General features: G+C 39.6%; 1 protein-coding gene across 1 annotated transcript; it reads right to left on the bottom strand.

Moving 5' to 3' along the window:
* Positions 1-1,320: 1,320 nt before the first annotated feature.
* Positions 1,321-18,701, bottom strand: DUSP11 (dual specificity phosphatase 11). Its single transcript, XM_027621292.1, has 9 exons — positions 18,466-18,701; positions 16,764-16,839; positions 12,517-12,648; positions 9,373-9,496; positions 5,727-5,787; positions 3,470-3,516; positions 3,119-3,194; positions 2,708-2,893; positions 1,321-1,802 (listed from the first exon to the last, which is right to left on the bottom strand). The coding sequence occupies exons 1-9, from the start codon at positions 18,564-18,566 to the stop codon at positions 1,607-1,609; spliced, it is 999 nt and encodes a 332-aa protein (XP_027477093.1). The 5' UTR covers positions 18,567-18,701; the 3' UTR covers positions 1,321-1,606.
* Between the last annotated feature and the right edge of the window lie 2,536 nt (positions 18,702-21,237).

The following is a 21,237-nucleotide window of genomic DNA, read 5'->3' as shown; positions in this document are numbered from 1 at the left end:
TTTTAACAAACCATGTTGACGACTGAAATGGGAAGGGGACAGAGGGGACGATAGGGTCACATCTTCTGAAGGTAGCAGTACCTCTGATGATGGCACTTCTGCTGGCAATGTCCTCCTCAGAAACTGCTTGCCAAGGAAAACTATCAGAGTAGCTGGAATCCCATGCCTGCCCCTGCTTGTTCTTTTATGGCCCACCAGTTAGCTGTCCGGCTCCAGTTTCAGTCCACGTGAGCCTTCACGGTATATCCTGGGCAACACTTGCACAAGAGCAGCCTTTCAGGAAGGACTTCTGTACCTCTGTCACATGTGGCAGGCAGAGGAACACTTCATGCCTGAGCTATCGCTCAGATGAGGAGGAGCGGTGTGACTGGGCTAATGACTCACAGGCCAGGGGCCTGGTTGAGCTAGAGCACTTCCCTGCGGTCCACATGTTGTTCGTATGTTCATATGGAAAAGAGGATAAAGAAAATGCCGGTCGCGTGCAGTAGGAGACAGTCTAGGATACAAATCTGCAAAGTCAGAGGCCTTAAAAAAATGAAGCCACGCTGCCCCAGTATTCATTGAATATCTACTGAGGCTTATGATGTCATGCTGGTGAGACACTTTCTGGAGCAAACTTAAGGTCTCTGGCTTCCTCTGCAGCTAAAAATATTTAACACCTCCCAAGTGATCCATCTATATGTTCCAGAGGTATACCAGCAGAAAAGATAACTTAGAGAAAGTCAAGGTCGAGGCACCACTCCACCATGAGGCACGTGGAAAAAGATCCCAGCAGGTTCAACAGAGAAGCAATAAAACAAGGAGCCATCCTTGTCCACAAGTCTTCCAGATATCCCAGGCTTTACGTGTTGTAGCCTATTCTGTTCATTAAAGAACTTTTGTAGTCTATAGAAGTTTTCAAGTTTTCTGAATAGTTCTACCCAGTTGATAACAATTACCCTGTCAGGTAAATTAACCAGCATTCTGGTTTATCAGTTCCTCTTACCCATATGACCATCAATTTACCTAAAAGTTTATCCATTCTTGTGTTAGATGGCATATCTGACAATTCAGTGAAAGAAGTTGGTCAAGTCCCACAACAGACTGCCAAAGAAAGAAACGTCTAATCACAAAAATACCATCACTAATTTCATATAGATTTTAAAGAGATTGTCTCTTAGGTAGGTTTTTAATAGAAATCTTGAACAGTTAGGGGGAAAAAACGATAGCCTTAATGATTGGGTAATAGAACACGACAAAAACACCAGAAATTTCCGCACATACACTATCACAAGTCTAGTCAGAAAGAAATACATCGATAAGGAAGACAGAATTTTTAAGAAAATAATTTACAAGGGCAATTCTTTATTACTTTCTCAGTTCTAAAATACCATCTTCCTTTTAAAAAATTTAAGACTGAGTGACAGATTATTTCCTTTACTGTTGCAAATACTGCAAGTTTATCAGCCAAGAGGTAAGTATCAATGTAATTTTCCTTTAAGTTTGAACACATGAGGGAGCAATAAAACAGATTATAAACCTCATTTGACCTGATCTTATAAAAAGTCACTCCAGCTGGTCTTCAGTCCTGCTCTATCTGCAGAGCGATTTCCAGGACAGGTTTGTGTCATTCAGTCCATCCGCAATAGGTCGGACACGGCAGTCTGTAGTAAGTGCCAGGGTACCACACTGTATTCTGGGCTGCTTGACTGGCGTTCGGCTTTCTATTCCAAGAGTACCGCCTTTGTGAGTAGTCCTCTCCAGGGGGACCAGGAGGAGGGACATGGCCTCTCTGGTAAACGTTCTGGTTCTGTGAAAATTTTCTTAAAAGAAAAAGTAATGAATTATTATTAGTTTTAGTAAAATATATTAAAAAGCTTCATAAAATAATACAGACACTCTGGTTCTACTGTCTTCTGCTTGTACAACCTTAGATAAATTGCTTCATCTCTGGATTACTTACTTCTTTATAAAATGGAGGTAATACCTTCCATTTTCATGGCTTGTTTTCAAGGTAAATTAAGACAACATATTTAAATTACCTACCACAACACCTTGGCACACAGTAGGTTCCCGAGCTATTCCAACCTTTCCCTACAGAGATAAATGCCCACACTTTTCTAATCAAATACTTTCTCCCCAAGTCTTACAGTTGGGGAGATGTGAGACAGTATTAAGGTATTTATTTTTAAAAAACAGAAAGCTGCTTTCACTTTATAAATACATATATAAATTAACTATAAAGTGTAGAAATTCTAATTATTAACTACACATGCAACAAATTTGGAAAATTAAGACTGAAATTTAACTGCTTCAAAAGCAAGATCGGTAAATTTATTACATCATACTGGAATTTTACTACTTTTTCCTATAATTTTTATTTACTCTTTAAATAAGAACCTTCTTTATTCTGCAAACTATACTATTAATAGAGCCTAAGAATGCAAGATCCTTTTTGGTAATCACATCAAATTGTTGGCTTAAACTAAGTTTAGAATCAATACAATTTTCTAGGTCCTTTTCCCAACTGCCTCTGAAAAGTCACATATTCCTCCCCATCCTATACTTTATTTTCCAGCCCTGAATGCAAAATATGGAGCAAATGATACCTCTAATCAGCTGACAGTGATCAGCTAGAAAACATCAATTCTCACCATTCTCAAGTGTTTGCAATAATTTACAATATAAATTTCTATTTCAATTCTAGAAAAGGGAACAGCAGAGATACCTTACTGACTGCTGCAAATCCTGGGTCTGGGTGTGGAAATGCCGAGAAGGTACTGGGTAACCTTGGGTCTGATGTAGGTTATACCAATGTCCTTGGTTAACAGACTTAATAGTGGTGTGGACTGGTTCCATCATATGTGTTGCATCTTCAAAACCACTTGATCTGGATACACTGGAATCCCAATTCCTCAAAGAGAACATTCCCACACAGTATTACTGGTTTCCAAATTCTGTAGCCAATTTAGTTAAGGATATTTCGGCCCATGAAAATAACAATCCATCCTCCCCTCCCTGTTTCTTTAGGGTTCCCCGAGCAAGTAAATAAGCTACAAGAAGAATGGATATGTGCAGCTTAAATGATATAAAAAAAGATCTCCCTAACCAGAGATCTCACATAAAAAATGCAACTTACTTTCTGATGGGACCTTTCTGAAGGTCTTCAATGTAGTTTTGTCTTTCCAAGCAATGTCCGCGGCACCTATTGAATACTGAAGAGTGGATGAACTGTTAGAAATCACTGTACAAATAGCAAATCTTTCCCAGAGAAAGCAGATCAAAGCTGAAATCCACTGACTAATTATTCAGGCAGTTATACCTCACCATTTCCAGATACATCCCTTTATAAACTTTTGGCAAAAGAATGCATTGTGTCAGAGCAAATGAATTACAAACATTTCTTTTTTCTAAAATTTGAGAAATTCATCTACATTTCCACCTTCAACTTTTATAAAGAGGAAAAAATAGTGACAACCCTCATACTTACATTCAATTGCATCATCTGGCCTCATGCCTTGTACATCAATCAAATATCTAATAAAACAACATAATTCAAGTCATTTATATATACGAAAAGAAAAAAATCAAGTGTTTTCAAAAAAGGTCCAATTTCACTTACAAATATAGATCTAAAAATCCTAAGAAAATATTAGCACATCTAATCCAATAATTATTAAAGAATGATATATCATGACCACAAAAAGACTTTATTCCAAGGATGACCCAACTTTAGCAAATCTATTAATATAATTATTTACGTTAACACAATTTAATTAATAAATGAAAAAGAAAATACAGGACCAAACTGGCAGACGTTAAAAAGGTATCTGATAAAAAATACAAGTCATTTTTGTTTTTTTGGTTTTGTTTTTAATTTATTCATTTGAGAGAGAGATAGCGAGCAGAGCAGGGGGGAGGGGCAGAGGAAGAGGGAGCAGCAGACTCCTCGGTGAGCAGGGAGCCCAACATGGGGCTCAATCCTGGGGCCCCGGGATCATGACCTGAGCTGAAGGCAGACGTTTAACCCACTGAGCCACCCAGGTGCCCCACAACAGTCATTTTTATCAAAGTGTTTTGTATACTAGAAACAGGAGACAATATGACAGAGTATTTATCAGGAACCAATAGCAAAAAACAAATTGGGAAAAATATTAACATCAAATCTAAGTACCATCTAACCAACTGTATGGGCCAGAAGCAGCTTAGGAGTCACTCTCACTGCCAGCCATTTTCTCCCTCACCCTCATCTGCAACATACTACCAAGTCCTAACAATGTGCATCTCTAGAATATGTCCACATCCTTCTACCCAAATGACCACCACACCCTGGTCCAAGCCACCATCATGCCTTGATTTCTACAAAAGCCTAACTTTTCTCCTTGCTTCCATTCTTCCCCCAGCCCCCGCAGCATATTCTCCAGTTAGCAGCAAAACAATGGCTTGAAAATGCAAATTTGATTATGTTCTATATACTCACCCTTAACACAAAAAGTTCAGTGGTTTTCAGTTACTCTTAAGATAAAGTCTAAACACAGACCCGCATGATCTAGCTCTTCCCCATACTTCCAGCTCCATTTTAAACTTTTTTTAAAGTAATCTTTATGCCCCATATGGGGCTTGAACTCAAGACCCCAAGATCAAGAGTCACATGCCCTTCTGACTGAGTCAGCCTGGTGCCCCTCCAGCTCATTTTAAACTTTTTTTTTAAACTGATCTCAAAAAAAAAAAAGTAATCTACACACCCAACACGGGTCTCAAACTCATGACCCTGAGATCAAGAGTCACATGCTTTCCCGACTGAGCCACCCAGGCACTCCCACCTCCAACCTTTTTTTTTTTTTTTTGAACTTTTCAGCTCCATTTTAACACCGTATTTCCCATGGCCCAGCCTCCCTGGCTCGTTCCAACACAGCATATGCTTTCCTATTATTAGTCTTTGCTGTTCCTTATGCCCAGAATTCTCTCCCCAGTGTCTAACAGGTTAATACCTTAACATCCTTCAGATATCAGCCCAAACATCCCCAAAGAAACATTCTGTATTCTCCATGCCAAGGTCAAATCCCTCCTATTAACATGCTCTTATGTACTATGTCCCTCTCCTTGGCATTTGTCAGAGCTCTAATTCCACATGCATTCATGTGATTCCTGAACGTCTACTCTCTCTAGACTGTTAAAGAGTTCTCAAAAAGCAAGTCAAGTCTCTGAAGTCTTTCTGCTAGCACCCAGCATGGTGCTTACAGAGAACAGATGCTCAGTCTTTCCTGAATGAACAAATGTATAAATTCTTTGATTCAGAGATTCCATTCTGAGTGAAATTATCTGAGAAAATAGCATATATATTCAAATCTGTTCATACAGGAATGTTCACCGATTCAGTGTTTTAAAATATTAAAAACTTCTGACTTTTACGTTCATCAGGAAGCAAAGGAACAATGCAGCTTCTAAAAAATAATAAGGTTTCCAAATACTTTCACAGGAAGATGCCCACGATATATTAAATTATAAAACAGGGTATCTAAAATATTACACCATTAAATTACACGTATATACTTGTACCTCTCTGCATTTTTAAGTCTGAAAAAATACGTACTAAATTATTACTGGTGGTAATCTTTGGGTGAGGAGCAAGACTGCTTTCTACTTCATACCTTTCAATACCGACTGCATTTTTTGCAACTAGCTTATGCTACTATTGTAAACAAAACAACTTATACGTGGTCTGTCTTTTGGGGTTGGCAACTCACCTGCAGATGAGATAGCCAGTCCTGTTTAAACCATGGGTACAATGAACACCAATGAGTTTGTCTACAAAACAAGGAATAGAGAGTTTAAGTAAGTGAAGTAGATACACTTAAAACAAATTCTACAATTTTCTTTAGAGTACCATTTATTAGTTGCCACAACACTACCACTCCCCTGAAGAGGAATAACTGATAAAGAGTGTGTTATTTTAGGAATACACTATAAAGAATTATCTAACATAAAGCAGAAATTCACTGACTCTGAGAAATTCTGCATAGCCCCTCTTAGCTGCAATCGTGTAAACTGGAGAAGGCCTGGTCAGGTACTAACAGCTAAAAGGGCATTGAGAGGAACCCAGCTTCTTAATATAGAATGTCCATCAGCAACTGATTTAATTATAGAAAATGAGAGCAAAAAGAAAAAAAAAACAGGCTAGAAGAATGAAACTTGTTTTTGAGTGAGACAAATCAAATGCCTTTTCTTTGGATACTGAATATGAAAAAGAACAGTTTCTGCGGGACTCACGAATCCCCAAAGCGCTTCCGTCCCTTCTCTCATTTGCTGCTTCTCACACACCACAGTCTGTGTGCTGGTGAAGCACCCGGGGAAGCAGCACTGTTCATATTTTATGATGAAAAAGTGAGAATTGGAGATGTAAGCCCAAGCTGCACAGCAGGCAGACAGAACAAAGACTAGAATCAAGTCTAAGATTTTTCCAACCTGTGCCATAGTATTTCTTAGTCCATCATTAAAAAAAATTACGCAAGGGGCGCCTGGGTGGCTCAGATGGGGAAGTGTCTGCCTTCGGCTCAGGGGCTCAGGTCATGATCTCCGGGTCCTGGGATTGAGCTCCATGTTGGGCTCCTGGCTCAGCAGGGAGCCTACTTCTCCCTCTCTCTCTGCCTCTCCCCTTGCTCATGTTCTCTCTCTGCCATCTCTCTGTCTTAAATGAATAAACAAAATCTTAAAAAATAAAATAAATTAAAAAATTATGTGAGAAATTAAATAAAAAACGATCAGGTGTAGTTGATCTCTGCAAAATGTGTATCTGTGACTAGGAGGTGTCTGGTAGGAAAGCACTCACCATCTCCTGCCCAGGTTACTATCTCCCTACCTCTAAATTTTGTCTATTTCAAGTGACCCTTCATATAGAAGATGTGATCTTCCTAAAATATAAACTCGTAGGGTTGCTCCCTTGCTTAAAAATCTCCACTTAGCACAGCATTTAGAACTCTTTATAAACGGTATCATCAATCTCTCCAACTGAACTATAAGACTACAATGATTCAAACTAGGACTTAGAGGGACCTCCTCCTGCCCCCTGCCGGCCTCTCAGATCCCATTTTCTACACCCTGACCACACACACGTTCCCCACTCCAGCTACACTGGCCTCCTTACTCAAACATGCCAGCATAGTCATGCCTCAGGGGCTCTGCACCTACTATTACCTCTGCTTTAGAACAGTGTCCCCCCAAACTCCCCAGATAGCCAATGGTTCCTCACTTCTTTTAAGGCTCTACTCAAATGACATCTTAATAGAGGCCTTCCCTGATCACCCAACACACGCCGTCACTTCTGAATCCTGTTTGCTAATTCTCCAAAGCACCTTATCACCATCTGACATTTCATATAGTTACTTATCCCCCTCCCCCACTAGAATGCAGAGTATAAAAGGGCAAGAACCTTCTTCTGTTCCTGCTTCCTAGAACAGTGCCTTTAGCTTAAAAAGTGTCCTGTAAATGTTTGTTGAAAATGAACATGTGAATTCTACGCCCTTTCACACTATCCTCTGGTCATTCCAGAGGCTGCTACTCCCGGGCACAAGGTCAAGGCCTATGCCTTTTGCACCTGTTCCCCAAACCAGGACATTCCTTTTCTCATGCTGGCAAAATCCTCTTCCCCACAGCCCAGCTCAAATGCTGTCTCCTCAGTCAGGCCTCCCTCAACCTCTCCTCCATATTCCTGTTGCACTTAATTCTTTTATTATAATTAACCCACTGTCTTATAGGTGCCACCCATTTAACTTCCCAGGTAACTGTTAGTTTCTAATGAACAGAGACCACTATCACCTCTATATCCCCGTGCCCTACCCACAAATCTAAAAGGCTCTCGGCATGTACCGAATCAACATATTTTCTGAGTCTCTACCAGTTCTAGGGAGTGGACAGTCTAGTGTCCTCCTCTTCATCGGGGAGCCTGGTATCTGTGGGAGGGGCCTAGAGCAGAGGTAGCCAACACGGATCCTAAGCAAGCTCCCGAGACCGCCAGGGCAGAGAGCACAGCGAAGTCAGCACAACACAGGCAGACGACCAGCACGGGGCAGCACGGCAACAAACAGGATCTGCAGAGCCGTTCACGCGGCCTCGGACGGGCCTCTAGCCCTCGCAGAACAGAAGGGGTACCGGAGGGCAGCTGCACGCGCGGGAGCCGGGATGCCGCAGGCAGGACGGCAGTTGCTCCCTAACGCCTCCCGTCTCACGAGGTAATGTTTCTGAGACACGGTAACACCAATCACAGAATCGACCTCCTCCTTAGACGACGTGGTTGTCAGAGGCAGGGCCGAGCCTCTCAAGTTTTAAAGTATGGGCAAGATCTGGAAACAGGCCCTAAGATACTTAAGACCTAGTGCCTGCGTTAGGCAACCAGGTTATAGTTTGAAAAATTACCTTAAAATTCCCATCTCTTTCTCTCTCACCTCCCACCCCCTATTTTCCCACCTCCATCTCTATTTTTTCTCCCCTACTCCGTTTATGTGTGTATGTGTATATATGGAATATTTACTCTGTCATACTTATTTAACAAAACATACACTCCTCAAGCTAAAGTTAGAAAAAGAACAAAATGAGCACTTGGTCCTGTAAGTCAGTGGCTTTCCAAAGACAAAGGATTCCTCAGTCTTAAAATATGGCAAATACCACATTCTTTCTGATAGCCAGATGCCAGAAATAGGTAGGTGGATCCTTAAAATTCAGAAGCTAATAGCTTACTAAGATCTATTTCCCACACAGTAAGGTAGATCTTAAGGCAGGAACAAGAAACACCAGCTTTTTAAAGCCCTTCTGTCTGAATGAGAGGTGGTCGTGTACCCCTGCGTCTGTGCCCAAAAGGGAAAACCGGCAGGAATATCTGAAATGTGCACGATGGGGACGCTGCCCCACTGGCGCGCCTTGCTTTGCTCTGCTTCCAGGGCTCCGTCTCCAAACTTTTCCTTTTGTTGTCTTTCTTATATACCCTAAGACCTTGACATCGTTTCTCCTTGTTTTCAGCAGAGGGTCACACAAGCCATGCTCCCCATACCTCTGACCCAATACCCTGACACCCTTGACCTTTTCCCCCCCGCCTCTCACCTCTGAACCAATAAATAAGACAAAAGAATGTTTTTATTTTAGTATATATTTCCCAGTCACATATTTTAGAGAGAGAGGAGGAAGCTAGTTCATTCACATTTCTCATTAAAACCACTTCTCAAACTAATTTGTGACTATAAAAGGAAAAACACCTCACTCTACCTGCACCATCTGACACTTCTACCTTAACATTACCATATACAACAGGCCTAATGGTAAAACTATTAAAAATAGTAAAAATCCCAAACCTATTCAAAATGCATACCAAAGTTCAGGTAAGAGAAAAAAAACCAAACTCACCGTTATCTGTATTTTCTTTTAAAAACTCATTAACAGCACATTTGAATTTAAAAATAGTGTCATCATCAGGCACCTGATGCCCAATTGTATAAATTTTTATGTAAGGAATAGTTTCTGGTAAGTCCTGTAAGGCAAAACCATGAAAATGTGTATTATTTCATTTGTAAGGAAAGAAGTAAAAAATAATCAGAGAAGCCAGACTATAAACCAAGAGATTATTAATATAGTCTGTCAGTAATTCTGATAAAAGAGCCATTTTTTCCCCAGGCCTTTCCAACCAGGAAGTATCATCTGACTTTCATTAAAACTACAGAATGGTAAAAAACAAAAAACAAAAAAGCCCCTACAGAATGGATAGGCAATAGGCATACAAGCCTGAAAGCCAAGTCCATGTGAATGAATGCATATAAAATGATGAATTATATAAGTAGTTCTACTTATTGTTTTATATTTTAAGGGTCATAAAGCAGCTGTGATTTAAGCAGAACAGTAGAACAGCATCAGAAAAACTTGGATTTGAATTGTAAGATAAAGCAAACTGCAGGCACTGTTGAGAACCGGTATTCTTGGGGTGGGAGAAATTAGACACCAATAAAAGTGGTTAAGTGAAAATCCTATAGTTCTGAATTTAAATGGAAAGTACCAGTATGAACCTATATTTATTTTATATTAAAAATAAACATATACATTTCCTAGCCCTGACGACAGAAAAAGCCTAGAAACAACTAATGTCATGTCTAAAAGACTCAGGAGCACTGAGTTTCTAATGAGAAACACTGAGAAGCAACTGGGCAAAGACAGGGCCTCCATTTGTGCCTTAATGAGAATAATAACTGCAATGAAGTACACAGTGATACAAAAAGTAAATAAATAAAATTTATTGGTCACCACTGGAGGATATTAGTGAATCAACTCATTATTTTGATACCTGTTAAATAAAAGGAAAGAACCATGCCTCTGTAACTGGTCAACCAAATAGATGATGAGGGGAAGTTTCTCTTGATAGAAATACCCAGCTAATAAATGAAAAAGGAATAGAATTCACTATTTTCTGAAGTCCCAAATGAATTAACGGGTGTAGATATCAATCATCAGTGACTACTAGAAAGAGATAATCACTTTATGTCTCCACAGAAGACATCATCACCTCTGAAACTGTCTTGCAAAAAAAAAAAAAAAATTCAAGCCTGAATCTGATCAAGCCTCTACGTCCAACTACCAATTTACAGGAAATAAAAGGATTGAAGAATATGTTAACAACACATGCAGAGGGAATCATCAAATCAGAATGAACTACCTGGTTTCTTCAAAAAATAAAATTCACCAGGGGAAAAAAAAGAAAGTAAGAGAGACATGGAAGGAGAATCTACAGACTAAATAGAACTTCGGGGACCTAATTATCAAAGGCAAAGTGTGGACCTTATTTGGATTTAATTCAAACTCTTAAAAAACCTTTTTTATGACATTTAGAAGACAATAAAAAATTTGAGTACTGACTGGATAATGTTAAATAATGACAGTAAAAAATAAAAGTCCTATATTTTAAATATATATACCAAAAATGTACAGGTGAAATTATATGATATATGGTATCTGCTTCAAAATAATATGGAATGGGGTGAAACCAGTAGATATACAGGCGAAACATGATAGCCATCAATTAATAAAGATTAAAGCTGGATGAGTTCATGGGTATACAATGTTTACCCACAGTATTATGTCTACTTCTGTGTATGTTTAAAATTTGTGATAATTGTTTAAAAACAAAATGACACTGGAAAACAGCTTGATGGTTTCTCAAAGGTTTCTAAACATTGAACCACCATATGATCCAGGAACTTCCACTCCTATGTATACATTTAGAAGAGCTGAAAGCAGGGATCTGACTCAATACTGGTATACCATCATTCACAGCAGCATTATTCACAATAGCCAAAAAGTGGAAAAAACTGAAGTGTCCATCAAAGGTTAACGGATAAACAAAATATGGAATGTATACATAATGGAGTATTTATTAGCCATAAAAAGCAATGACATTTTGTTACATGGATGAACCTTGAAAACATTATGTTTAATGAAGTCAGTCAGACACAGAAGGACAAATACTGTAGGATTCCACTCATATGAAGTACCTAGAATAGTCAAATTCACAGAGACAGAAACTAGCATAGAGATTACTGCTGTAGGGAGAGGAAGTGGAATTATTTGTTTAATGGGTGTAGTTTTTGTTTAGAATGATGAAAAACTTTTGGTTATAGACAGTGATGATGGTTACACAACATTGTGAATGTATTTAATGCCACTGAATTGTATGTTTATGACTGGTTAAGATGATAATTATTTACGTATATTTGACCACAATAAAAAAAAAGAGGAATAACTGAATTCAAGTGTCAAATCTTCCTGTTTTGAGACTCAAGTTTTATCATCTATAAAATTAGCAACTGTAATAATCCTCTATCCCCTGAGCTTAGCGCAGAGTAAGCACTCAGGAGATACCAGTACTCCTACTACTTCATCAGCAAAGGACTGTTGTGAGGATTAACTAAGTTAATGCATGTAAAAGTACCTTTTAAATAGCAAACTGATTTACAAATATTAATAAACATTGGGTGTTACTGTTGTCCAAGGCCATGAAATTGGTCAGAAGGATAATTCCATCCCATTGATATGCCACATAGGCCAACAGATCATATGGGCTTCTGTCTTTTATCAAGAGATATTAGGAAAAGAAAAGCATGAAATTTAGAGAGCAGTTGTCTTTTACCATGATACTCACATGCTCAGGCAACTGCTTAAAATAAGTGCTAAAGACATAATGGTTATTCATTTCTTTCCTTTTAGGGCTGCTACTATTCTTACTGAAAGTTTATTTCATTTTCAAAATATGGAACATGGAAGCTTATAAAATTTCTTCAGCACATAGCCTACTGTCCTATATTGCAGTTTAATTCATGTCTTTAATCTCATTTTGAGACACCAATTAGAAATACGTACTTAAGGAAACCACCAAGTTCCCTTTTTGAATTATTACCCATGGAATAAAGCCAGGATTCACCTTAGCATAAGATGATAATTCCTGAATTACTATGCATTATTACAGTATCAGAAAGTAGGTTCTTTTCAATGAAGGGTTCCATTTACCTCTGGTTTATAATAGCGGTGAGTATAAGTTAAATCAATAATTAGTCCAAGTTCTTCATTCTGTTTTTGGATTTTGTTAAAAAGATCCAAGGGTGAAAAACGTTCTTCTGGAGCAAGGTTCTTTTCAAAACTCTGTTAGAGAGAATGAAATAAGAAAGAGCAAACATGTGCTTAAAATCCTTTTCCATATATTCAAGCCTTGTGCTGCCAACACACAATGAGATTCAAAGCAAAGTTTCCATTCCGCTGAAATTTACAAGCTATGTTACAATCCTTTCTTCTAGAGATGAGAGGGAAGAAAATAAGCTCACTTCTAACCTATTTATTTCTGTGTTTGTTTTATGTTGATCTCCTAACCAGACTTTAACTCCCAGAAGGCTGGGACTGCATCAATTTTGCCCACCACTGTATCTCCAGCTCCATGGGGAACACCTATAAATAGGTACTTCCTTTTTTTTTAAGATTTTATTTATTTATTTTGACAGAGAAAGACACAGTGAGAGAGGGAACACAAGCAGAGGGAGTGGGAGAGGGAGAAGCAGGCTCTCTGCTGAGCAAGGAGCCCAATGTGGGGCTCAATCCCAGGACCCTGGGATCATGACCCGAGCCAAAGGCAGACGCTTAACGACTGAGCCACCCAGGTGCCCCTAAATAGGTACTCCTAAATACTTCTTGAATACTCATATATACGAAGGGTGGCTTTTATTGCTAAATATTCTTTTATGTATTTGGCTTATTTATGTACTCTACTCATGGATCTGTTTGGTTATTCAAATGCGAGCAACATGCTTTGGGGGGGGAATTAATAAACTAGTTTTTAGAGCAGTTCTAGGTTCAAAGCAAAACTGAGCAGAAAGCAGAGTTCCCTCTTATACCCTCTCTCCTTTACCCCACACAGCTTTCCCCCATCAACATTCTAAACCACTGTGGTCCATTTGTTAGAATCAATGAACCAACACTGACATGTCATTTTCAAAGTCCACAGTTCATGTTACAAATCACTAGTAAAGTCCACAGTTTATGTTACAAATCACTACCTATTGTACATTCCATGGGTTTTGATCAATGTATGACACGTATTTACCCTTATAGTATCACACAGAATAGTTTCACTGCCCTAAAAATCCCCTATGCTCTACCAACACTTTTAATACAGCCTTAATACCTGACAGGGCTACATGATCTACTTCCACCATTATTCTTCTTTTTCAGAATTTTCCTGGCTATTTAGGTTTACTTTTCTTTATGAGTTGTAGAATCGGCCTACTTGAGATGATGTTAAATTTATAACAAACTTAGGAAAATCTGACAGATTGATGATGTTGAGTCTTCCACATAATACTGTGAAAGTTTTGAAGAGTAAATTACAACAAGGCATACATACAATCTCTCCATAAGCTGCTTGCAGACTTGGAGCTGATGGATCATATATCATCTCTAGCCACGTGAACAACTAACTTTAGGTAACTAATTTAAGTCACAAACCCTGTAGGAAGGCTTCCTGTCTGTTATCATTTCCCCCTCCTTTGAATTCCTTGGTATTTCTTGCCATGGCATTTATGTGACACCTAACATACTCTATTTTAAATTCCAATGTGCATGAGAAGTGACAGTCAAGTATTGGGGCTGCTTTTCTTTGGCTGACTTCCATAAAACACACAGGAAACCAATGTGACATTTTACTCCCTGACTCTAAGCATGAATAAGACCTGCACTGGGGTGATTATGCAGCTCTGTAATTCCCTTTACAGTGCCTAAATAATCCCAAGGCTGAATACAGATAACCTGAGTCTACAGAGTGAGGAGGAGGCTTTTTATCACTCTCTCATACAGGAAAGATTTGTGGCTGTGTGGAGGAAGGGAAACCGCAGAGTCTTCCTATCTTCTATCTTGCTGATGCACTTTTAGGCAAGGGGCTAAGCAGGGACCCTGGTAGAACTCAGGAATCCACTTTTAGAGGCCATGGAGTAGGGAGTTAGGGAATTAGGACAGTCTCACAGAGAAAAGAAGAAATACAGGAGATAATTCACAGTAACCACAAATGGGGGAGGGTGTCATTCCACACATATTTGCTCATATTTATTATATGCCAAACACTATTCAACTTATTCAACAGCACCACACTTGGTGTTGATGGATGTGAATAAGAACCATATGTTTAGCTATATGAAAAGACTAGTTTTTAAGTCCAGATGCAGAAGAACTGACACAATAGGTAAGAACGGAACTCTGACCTATGAGTCACAAATTAAATAAATTCCCAATACACTCAAAGTGGGCTTTTTCAGATACCAATCCATTCTATGCTGGGCAGTTCAATGAGACATGAGTCTCTTCTCACCTTTTTTATACTGGCCAAATGCTTTTCCCACCTATTCCTTCCTTAGTTCAAACAAAAACACAATTTTCAGAATTTCCATGCTGAAATCCTGACTTACTAATCCAGGGCACTGGGGTTCTTTTTTGGGGGCGGACGGTTTGGTTATGATGGGAGTGAAGAGGTCTTATTAGCATTTAGTCAATGCGGATCATGGATGCTAGAAATCTTGCCGAATTCATACAATCCTACAAATGTGTCTCACACCTTTTTTTCTTCTTTTTAAGATAAGAGACTTTACTGCCCTACAATTAAAAGTATTCAAACAGGGGCAACTGGGTGGCTCAATCGGTTAAGCGTCTGCCTTCGGCTCAGGTCATGATTCCAGGGTCCTGGGATCGAGCCCCACATCGGGCTCCCTACTCAGCGGGGAGTCTGCTTCTCCCTCTCCCTCTGCTCCTCCCCCTGCTTGTGCTCTCTTGCTCTCTCTCTCAAATAAATAAGTAAAATGTTAAAAAAAAATGATAATAAAATAAAAGTATTCCAACACTTATTTTTCTACATAACTTACTGTGAATGATCAGTGTTAAATAAAAATATCAATTTTCATCATCTGCTTCACTTCATGTCTTCTTAACCAATTCTTCATTTTTCATTCCAATTGCATGCGTTTGAGACAATGAAGAATTTTCTACCACCTTAGTTATGGACTGGAACATTCACCCGCAGCTACCTAAATGCTCATTTCATGCAGTTGTGCTCCTAGTGGTTTTATCGCAGCCATCCTCGGAGAGTTTTCAGAAAACGTCAGGACGATCTTCATTCATCTTCACCTCACAGGCTCTGTTGCACCTCCAAGAGCCCAGTGACCGGCCTGTAGGTGCTGTTGCCCCCCACATCGTGCCTCAGCGGCCACGCAGAGAATGACTTTTGAATATCCTATTCAATGCTCATACAGGTGAAAAACTGTTTCATAATTATCTAAGCCTTAAAATCTAACTTCATTTCACAAATACAAGAGTTTTTTTGCCTAGTTTTAAAGTACTTTGAATTTTCCAAGATAGTAATCACAGTATCAGCCAAGTAAAGGTCATATACTTTGTTTTATTTGAAAATCTACTAAGAGCTGTTCACTATCATGGAAATTCCTGCCAGTAAGGCAAGAAAATCCACCTAGTTCAATCTGCATTTGCAGTTTTTGTATTCATGGTGCAAGTTAAATGACTATGTTTTTATTTCTAATATAGTCATGCCCAAATATTTACATATTGAAATTAATACATATTACTTTATTGTAAGTTACTTTATTTATTGTTTATATTATTGGTTTCAGCATTACATTGATTTTTTTTCTTTAAAATTAAGTATGGAAGTAGTATTTATCTATGAATTTTATTTCAGAAGAGTAAAGGGGATATAACAAAGTATTTGCTATTAAAAAGGGAAAATGGAGGGCTGCCTGGCTGGCTCAGTTGGTAGAGCATGTGACTCTTTTTTATTTATTTATCTGACACAGAGAGAGAACGCACAAGCAGGAAGAACAGCAGGCAGAAGGAGAAGCAGGCTCCCGATGAGCAGAGAGCCTGACATGGACTCGATCCCAGGACCCCAAGGTCATGACCTGAGCCAAAGGCAGATGCTTAACCAATTGAACCACCCAGGCGCCCCCACTTTTTTTTTGACCCCGAGATCAAGATGTGAGCTGAGATCAAGAGTCAGACACTTAACCAACTGAGCTACCCAGGCGCCCCTGAGCATGGGACTCTTGACCGTTGGGTCGTGAGTTCAAGCCCCACATTGTGTACAGAGATTACTATAAAAAATAAAAACTTAAGGAAAAAGGGGGGGGGATGGAGTGTGACATGGTCGAGCACCAGTGTTCTACATCATGAATTCGGATTTGTGAAATACTGAATCAACTTTTGCTCACCTTTTTCAAAGGAACTTTGAAAGCAATGAAACGAGTCCCAGGCATCCGTTGTCCAACTGGGAGGTAGTCTTTCCACCTATTAATACATTTTTTGTTAGCCAAACTTTATGTTAGCCCATCTCCCTGCATAGAATGAAGGCTCCTTGTAAATGGAAACCACAGCCCACACAATAGGTGCCCTCTTCTCTTTGCTTTGAATTCTGTTGTTCCACTTATTCAACCGCACCTAGTAACAACTTCTACTGTCCTAGATACAAGGCAACAGAAAGCAGAGTTCCCTCTCATACCCTCTCTCCTTTACCCCACACAGCTTTCCCCCATCAACATTCCAAACCACTGTGGTCCATTTGTTAGAATCAATGAACCAACACTGACATGTCATTTTCATACAGGATATGGAATGAAAGTCCATACAGGATATGGAATGAAAGTTAAGTGAAAAGGTCTCAACAAATAGGGCAGATCTAAAACCAGAGTTGGCCAGTACTTTTGTATCCCTGATAAAACCTAAACTAATCCTGATTACTAAGACGTCATTAATACATAACCTGTTGAGTGAAATAATTTAAATTCAATTCTTTCACTTCACAGTTTATTTTTAGTCCTTATACAAGTGATGCCATCAAAATCAGTCAATAGGGAACTTCAAGTTCATATTTTAAAAGACAACCTGATAGAAAAGGGACCGTGAACTTCACTTTGTAATGTTAGGAGTCACAGTGAAAAGTGATATTTGAGATGATGTCTTAGGATGAGTTAGTTAACTAAGGTTGTTGATTCAGTATAGCTGAAGCACAGAAAGTGATGACAAAAGTGGCACAAGATGGGGCTGGAGAAGCAAGAGAGGAGTCTAGAATATGCAGAGTCTTAAAGACCATGTGTAAAGAGTTTCTTTTTATTCTTAAAACAATGTTTTTGGTATATGTTTATGAGCCATATTCGGACTAGTCTATTAAAAGGACTTCTTGTGGGAAGAATGGATTGGAAGGCAACAAGAGTAGACACGCGTACACTAGTTAGGACCTAACCGCCAACAGATCAGGCAAATTCTGTCTTAGGATGCTGACAGAGAGAAGCTGACAGAATAAACATACTCAGAAGATAAAATGAAGGGGACTTGATGTAGGAAATGGGAGGAAAGGAAAGTCTCAAGGAATACAAGAGTTCAATGCACACACGAGCAAGGTCTCAAAATTAATCCTTTGTACAGAAGCAGCAGTCTCAAATGAGACGTGTTAGGAAGCAACAGTATGTGATCCCTGTGATTCCTGGAAACAATATAAAATCAACTTTTTCGGTGGAAAGTTCGGACGTCCTGGCGGGTTTTTTTCACTTGAACTTGGTCCTTATTAGTCACGTTTGCTATGCCAAAATAACACGGCTCGAGGAATTGTGGGAGACTCCAATTTGCTAATTAAGGGGTGTCCCCAACACTGGCAGCCCCATCTTAAAAAGCCGTCCCTCTGCATTTTACCGGAAAAGCAATGGCCAGAGCCTCGCTTTTAACAGAATGGGGAGAAATCAGAACCTCAAAGATGATCAGATACTGTGGGCGGAGCAGCGAGAGCATCAGTGCCTCCCAGCTAGGGCGGACCGGCCAAGCGCTCGGCGGGGACTGGGGCAGATAGACACCACAGGAGATGGAGCCCAGGCCCGGGAGCTCCGAGCTGGAGGGCCACGCCCAGGGGCCAAGGCGGATTACCTTTCCGGGACGTGGTTTCCGCGCTTCTTCTTGGCTGAGCTACGTCCAGAGAACGCCCGTCCCTGGCCCCAGGCGCCGCGGGCATGATGCCACTGGCTCATCTGGGCCCCAAGATGCCGCCCACCCAACGGCAAGAGCGACAGAGCCGCCAGCCCGGGGCCCTCGGTGCCAAAACAAGATCCCGGACCGGAAGCGAATAGGCAGCAACCCACGCAGTTCCCAGGCCCTTTACTACTGCGCACGCGCCACCGACAGTCGTGATGACGTCACCACGCTGGCTGGCCGACTGTAGTTTGATTACTAAACAAGAGTCAGGGAACCACAGTGCCCTCCTAAGCTGGGGGCCGGTAGCGCAGGTTCGATGAGCGTGTAGGTACACTTAAGAATTCAAATAGTACAGGGTATGGAATGAAAGTTAAGTCCCACTTCTCCAGTGCCTTGTGTGGTTCTTCCAGATATTTTCCAACTGCTCACATTCATACTTATTGTGTGTGTGGGTGTTTATACACTTGTACATACATGGATATCTCCTATTTTATACAAAAGCAGTTAGTATATGTATCCTACAATCTATCTTGGGTACTGATTTTCCCAGTCAATTTATGCATACATCCGTTCTATTCTTTTTAATGCCTGGTATGCATAGTATTTCATTGATTATAAGAAACATAATCTATATATCCAGTCGAATATTGATGGACTTTTAGTTATTTTCAGGTTTTTGTTCTCTGTTACAGACGGGCTGCAATGTAAACGCCCTGAAATATGTATACGTCTATATCTAAATCCCTAGAGATACAACTGTTGGAGTGAAGGATATGTAGACTTAAAATTTTGAAAGATACTGCCTCACTACCCTCCAAAAATACTGTACCAGCCTGCACTCCCACTCACGGTGAAACTATTATTGGATTGTTATCATGCACCAGGTTTCACATTAGAGGTTGACAGTAGGTATTTAGGTTATAGACAAAACAAAAAAATAACTGAGAGAGATAAGAGTAAAAGCTCAAGTCTAAGGTTGCCACACAGTATCAGGCATAGGGATCTATACCTGTTAGAAAAACTCTGAATTTCTGCTATACGTGGAACAGCAAAGGATAGCATGTCCTGTAGTAGGTCTGAAGGCAGAATAGAGTACTGAATTCCAGCTATAATAGCTGGGGTTTTTTGTCATTTGTATTTTTTAGTTTCTAATATCTGAAAGTATTTTATATACACGGTTCGTCTTCACAACCGCTTGAGATCTGGACAAACTGAGGGTCAGGAAGATCAGAGTTATTGAATAAATGATTAAATGAATGGGTAAAAAGATCACTAGCTTTAACATTTCTGGGACAGTCATATTCTAACCAAGTTTAAGTCCATAAGCATTTACAATTCTGAAAACTTACACATAATGTAAAACAGGTCAGTATTATCACATTGCTATTTGGAAAAAGAAAAGATTTAAGATAGCACAGCACATTTGTAAACTTACAATTAGGTACATTCAAATTTGGTGCTCAATCATAAAATATTTTTTTGGAATTTATGAAAAAATATTCAATAGGCATAGAATGGCCAAAAAGTATGAATGGTACATACATCTACGAATATGATAATATATAAAAGGTGACTTAAATCTATCAGAAATTACAAAAGGTATATTGGTCTTGCACTTCCAATGTGCTAAAAAACACAACAAACTCAGTTATAATTGACACAAGAAAATCCAGACCTAGGCAGGGAGCCGGCTACTCCCTCTGCCTGCAGCTCCCCCTGCTTGTGCTCTCTCTCTCTCTCTCTCTCTCTGACAAATAAGTAAGATCTTTAAAAAAAAACTATATTCTACAAACATACCAATCAATGATATAAATGAGGTAAATGACAAAAAAAGTGAAAAAATATATTTAAGATTATTCTCTTTAGTGTAGAGAGTTCATGGCAGTTGCTGCACTATCTAGTTGCATAAATAACTTAATGACTATAAGATATTAAATACTAAAATATGTTATATAAGTTACATTATAATCAATGTTATATATGAATTAATATTATAATTGTTATGTGTTATGCTCATATGTATATGTAAATTTACATTTATATGTATATGAACATGTATATAATTGTATGTTCTGTTAATACAAAATGAGGCCAAAATGTGTCAACTTACTTTTTTTTTTTAAGAGTTTATTTACTTGTCAGAGAGAGAGAGCGAGAGAGCGCACAAGCAGTGGCAGTGGCAGGCAGAGGGAGAGCAGGCTCCCCGCGGAGCAGGGAGCCCGATGAGGGGCTCGATCCCAGGACCCTGGGATCATGACCTGAGCCAAAGGCAGACACTGATTGACTGAGCCACCCAGGCGTCCCAGTGTCAATTTATTTCTCACAGAAAGCAAAAATCCACAGGAATCTCTTTTTTCCTGTACTCTCCACACACGTTCCCTAGCCTCAAAGAATGTCCTCTTCTTTCTCTAACTATTCTCCTCTTCATGTTGCCTGATCTTGCGCCCAAGCATGGCAGGCAAAGAATCCTAAAGGCCCAAGATTCTACAGTGGCTGTTTGCAAGGGGGGTGGAGGCTACAGTAACTGCCACACTGGATACACTTAAGTGAGAAGGAAAAAGGGAAAGTATCCCGAATGCCATCAATGCCTTTTACCTATAAAAGAACGGGATGGCAGGATGCCCATGTGGCCCAAAGAGTCAGAGGTAGCGAATTATGGGCAAAAGAATTGCAACCAAATGCTGGAAAAAGAAAGGTCTGCAATCAGCTGCGTTCTCCAGCTCTCTG

This window comes from Zalophus californianus, chromosome 8 (assembly GCF_009762305.2).
Source record: "Zalophus californianus isolate mZalCal1 chromosome 8, mZalCal1.pri.v2, whole genome shotgun sequence".
Taxonomy (NCBI): domain Eukaryota; kingdom Metazoa; phylum Chordata; class Mammalia; order Carnivora; family Otariidae; genus Zalophus; species Zalophus californianus.
The sequence above is the reverse complement of the archived record's forward strand: the minus strand, read 5'-3'. Positions and strand labels throughout refer to the sequence as shown.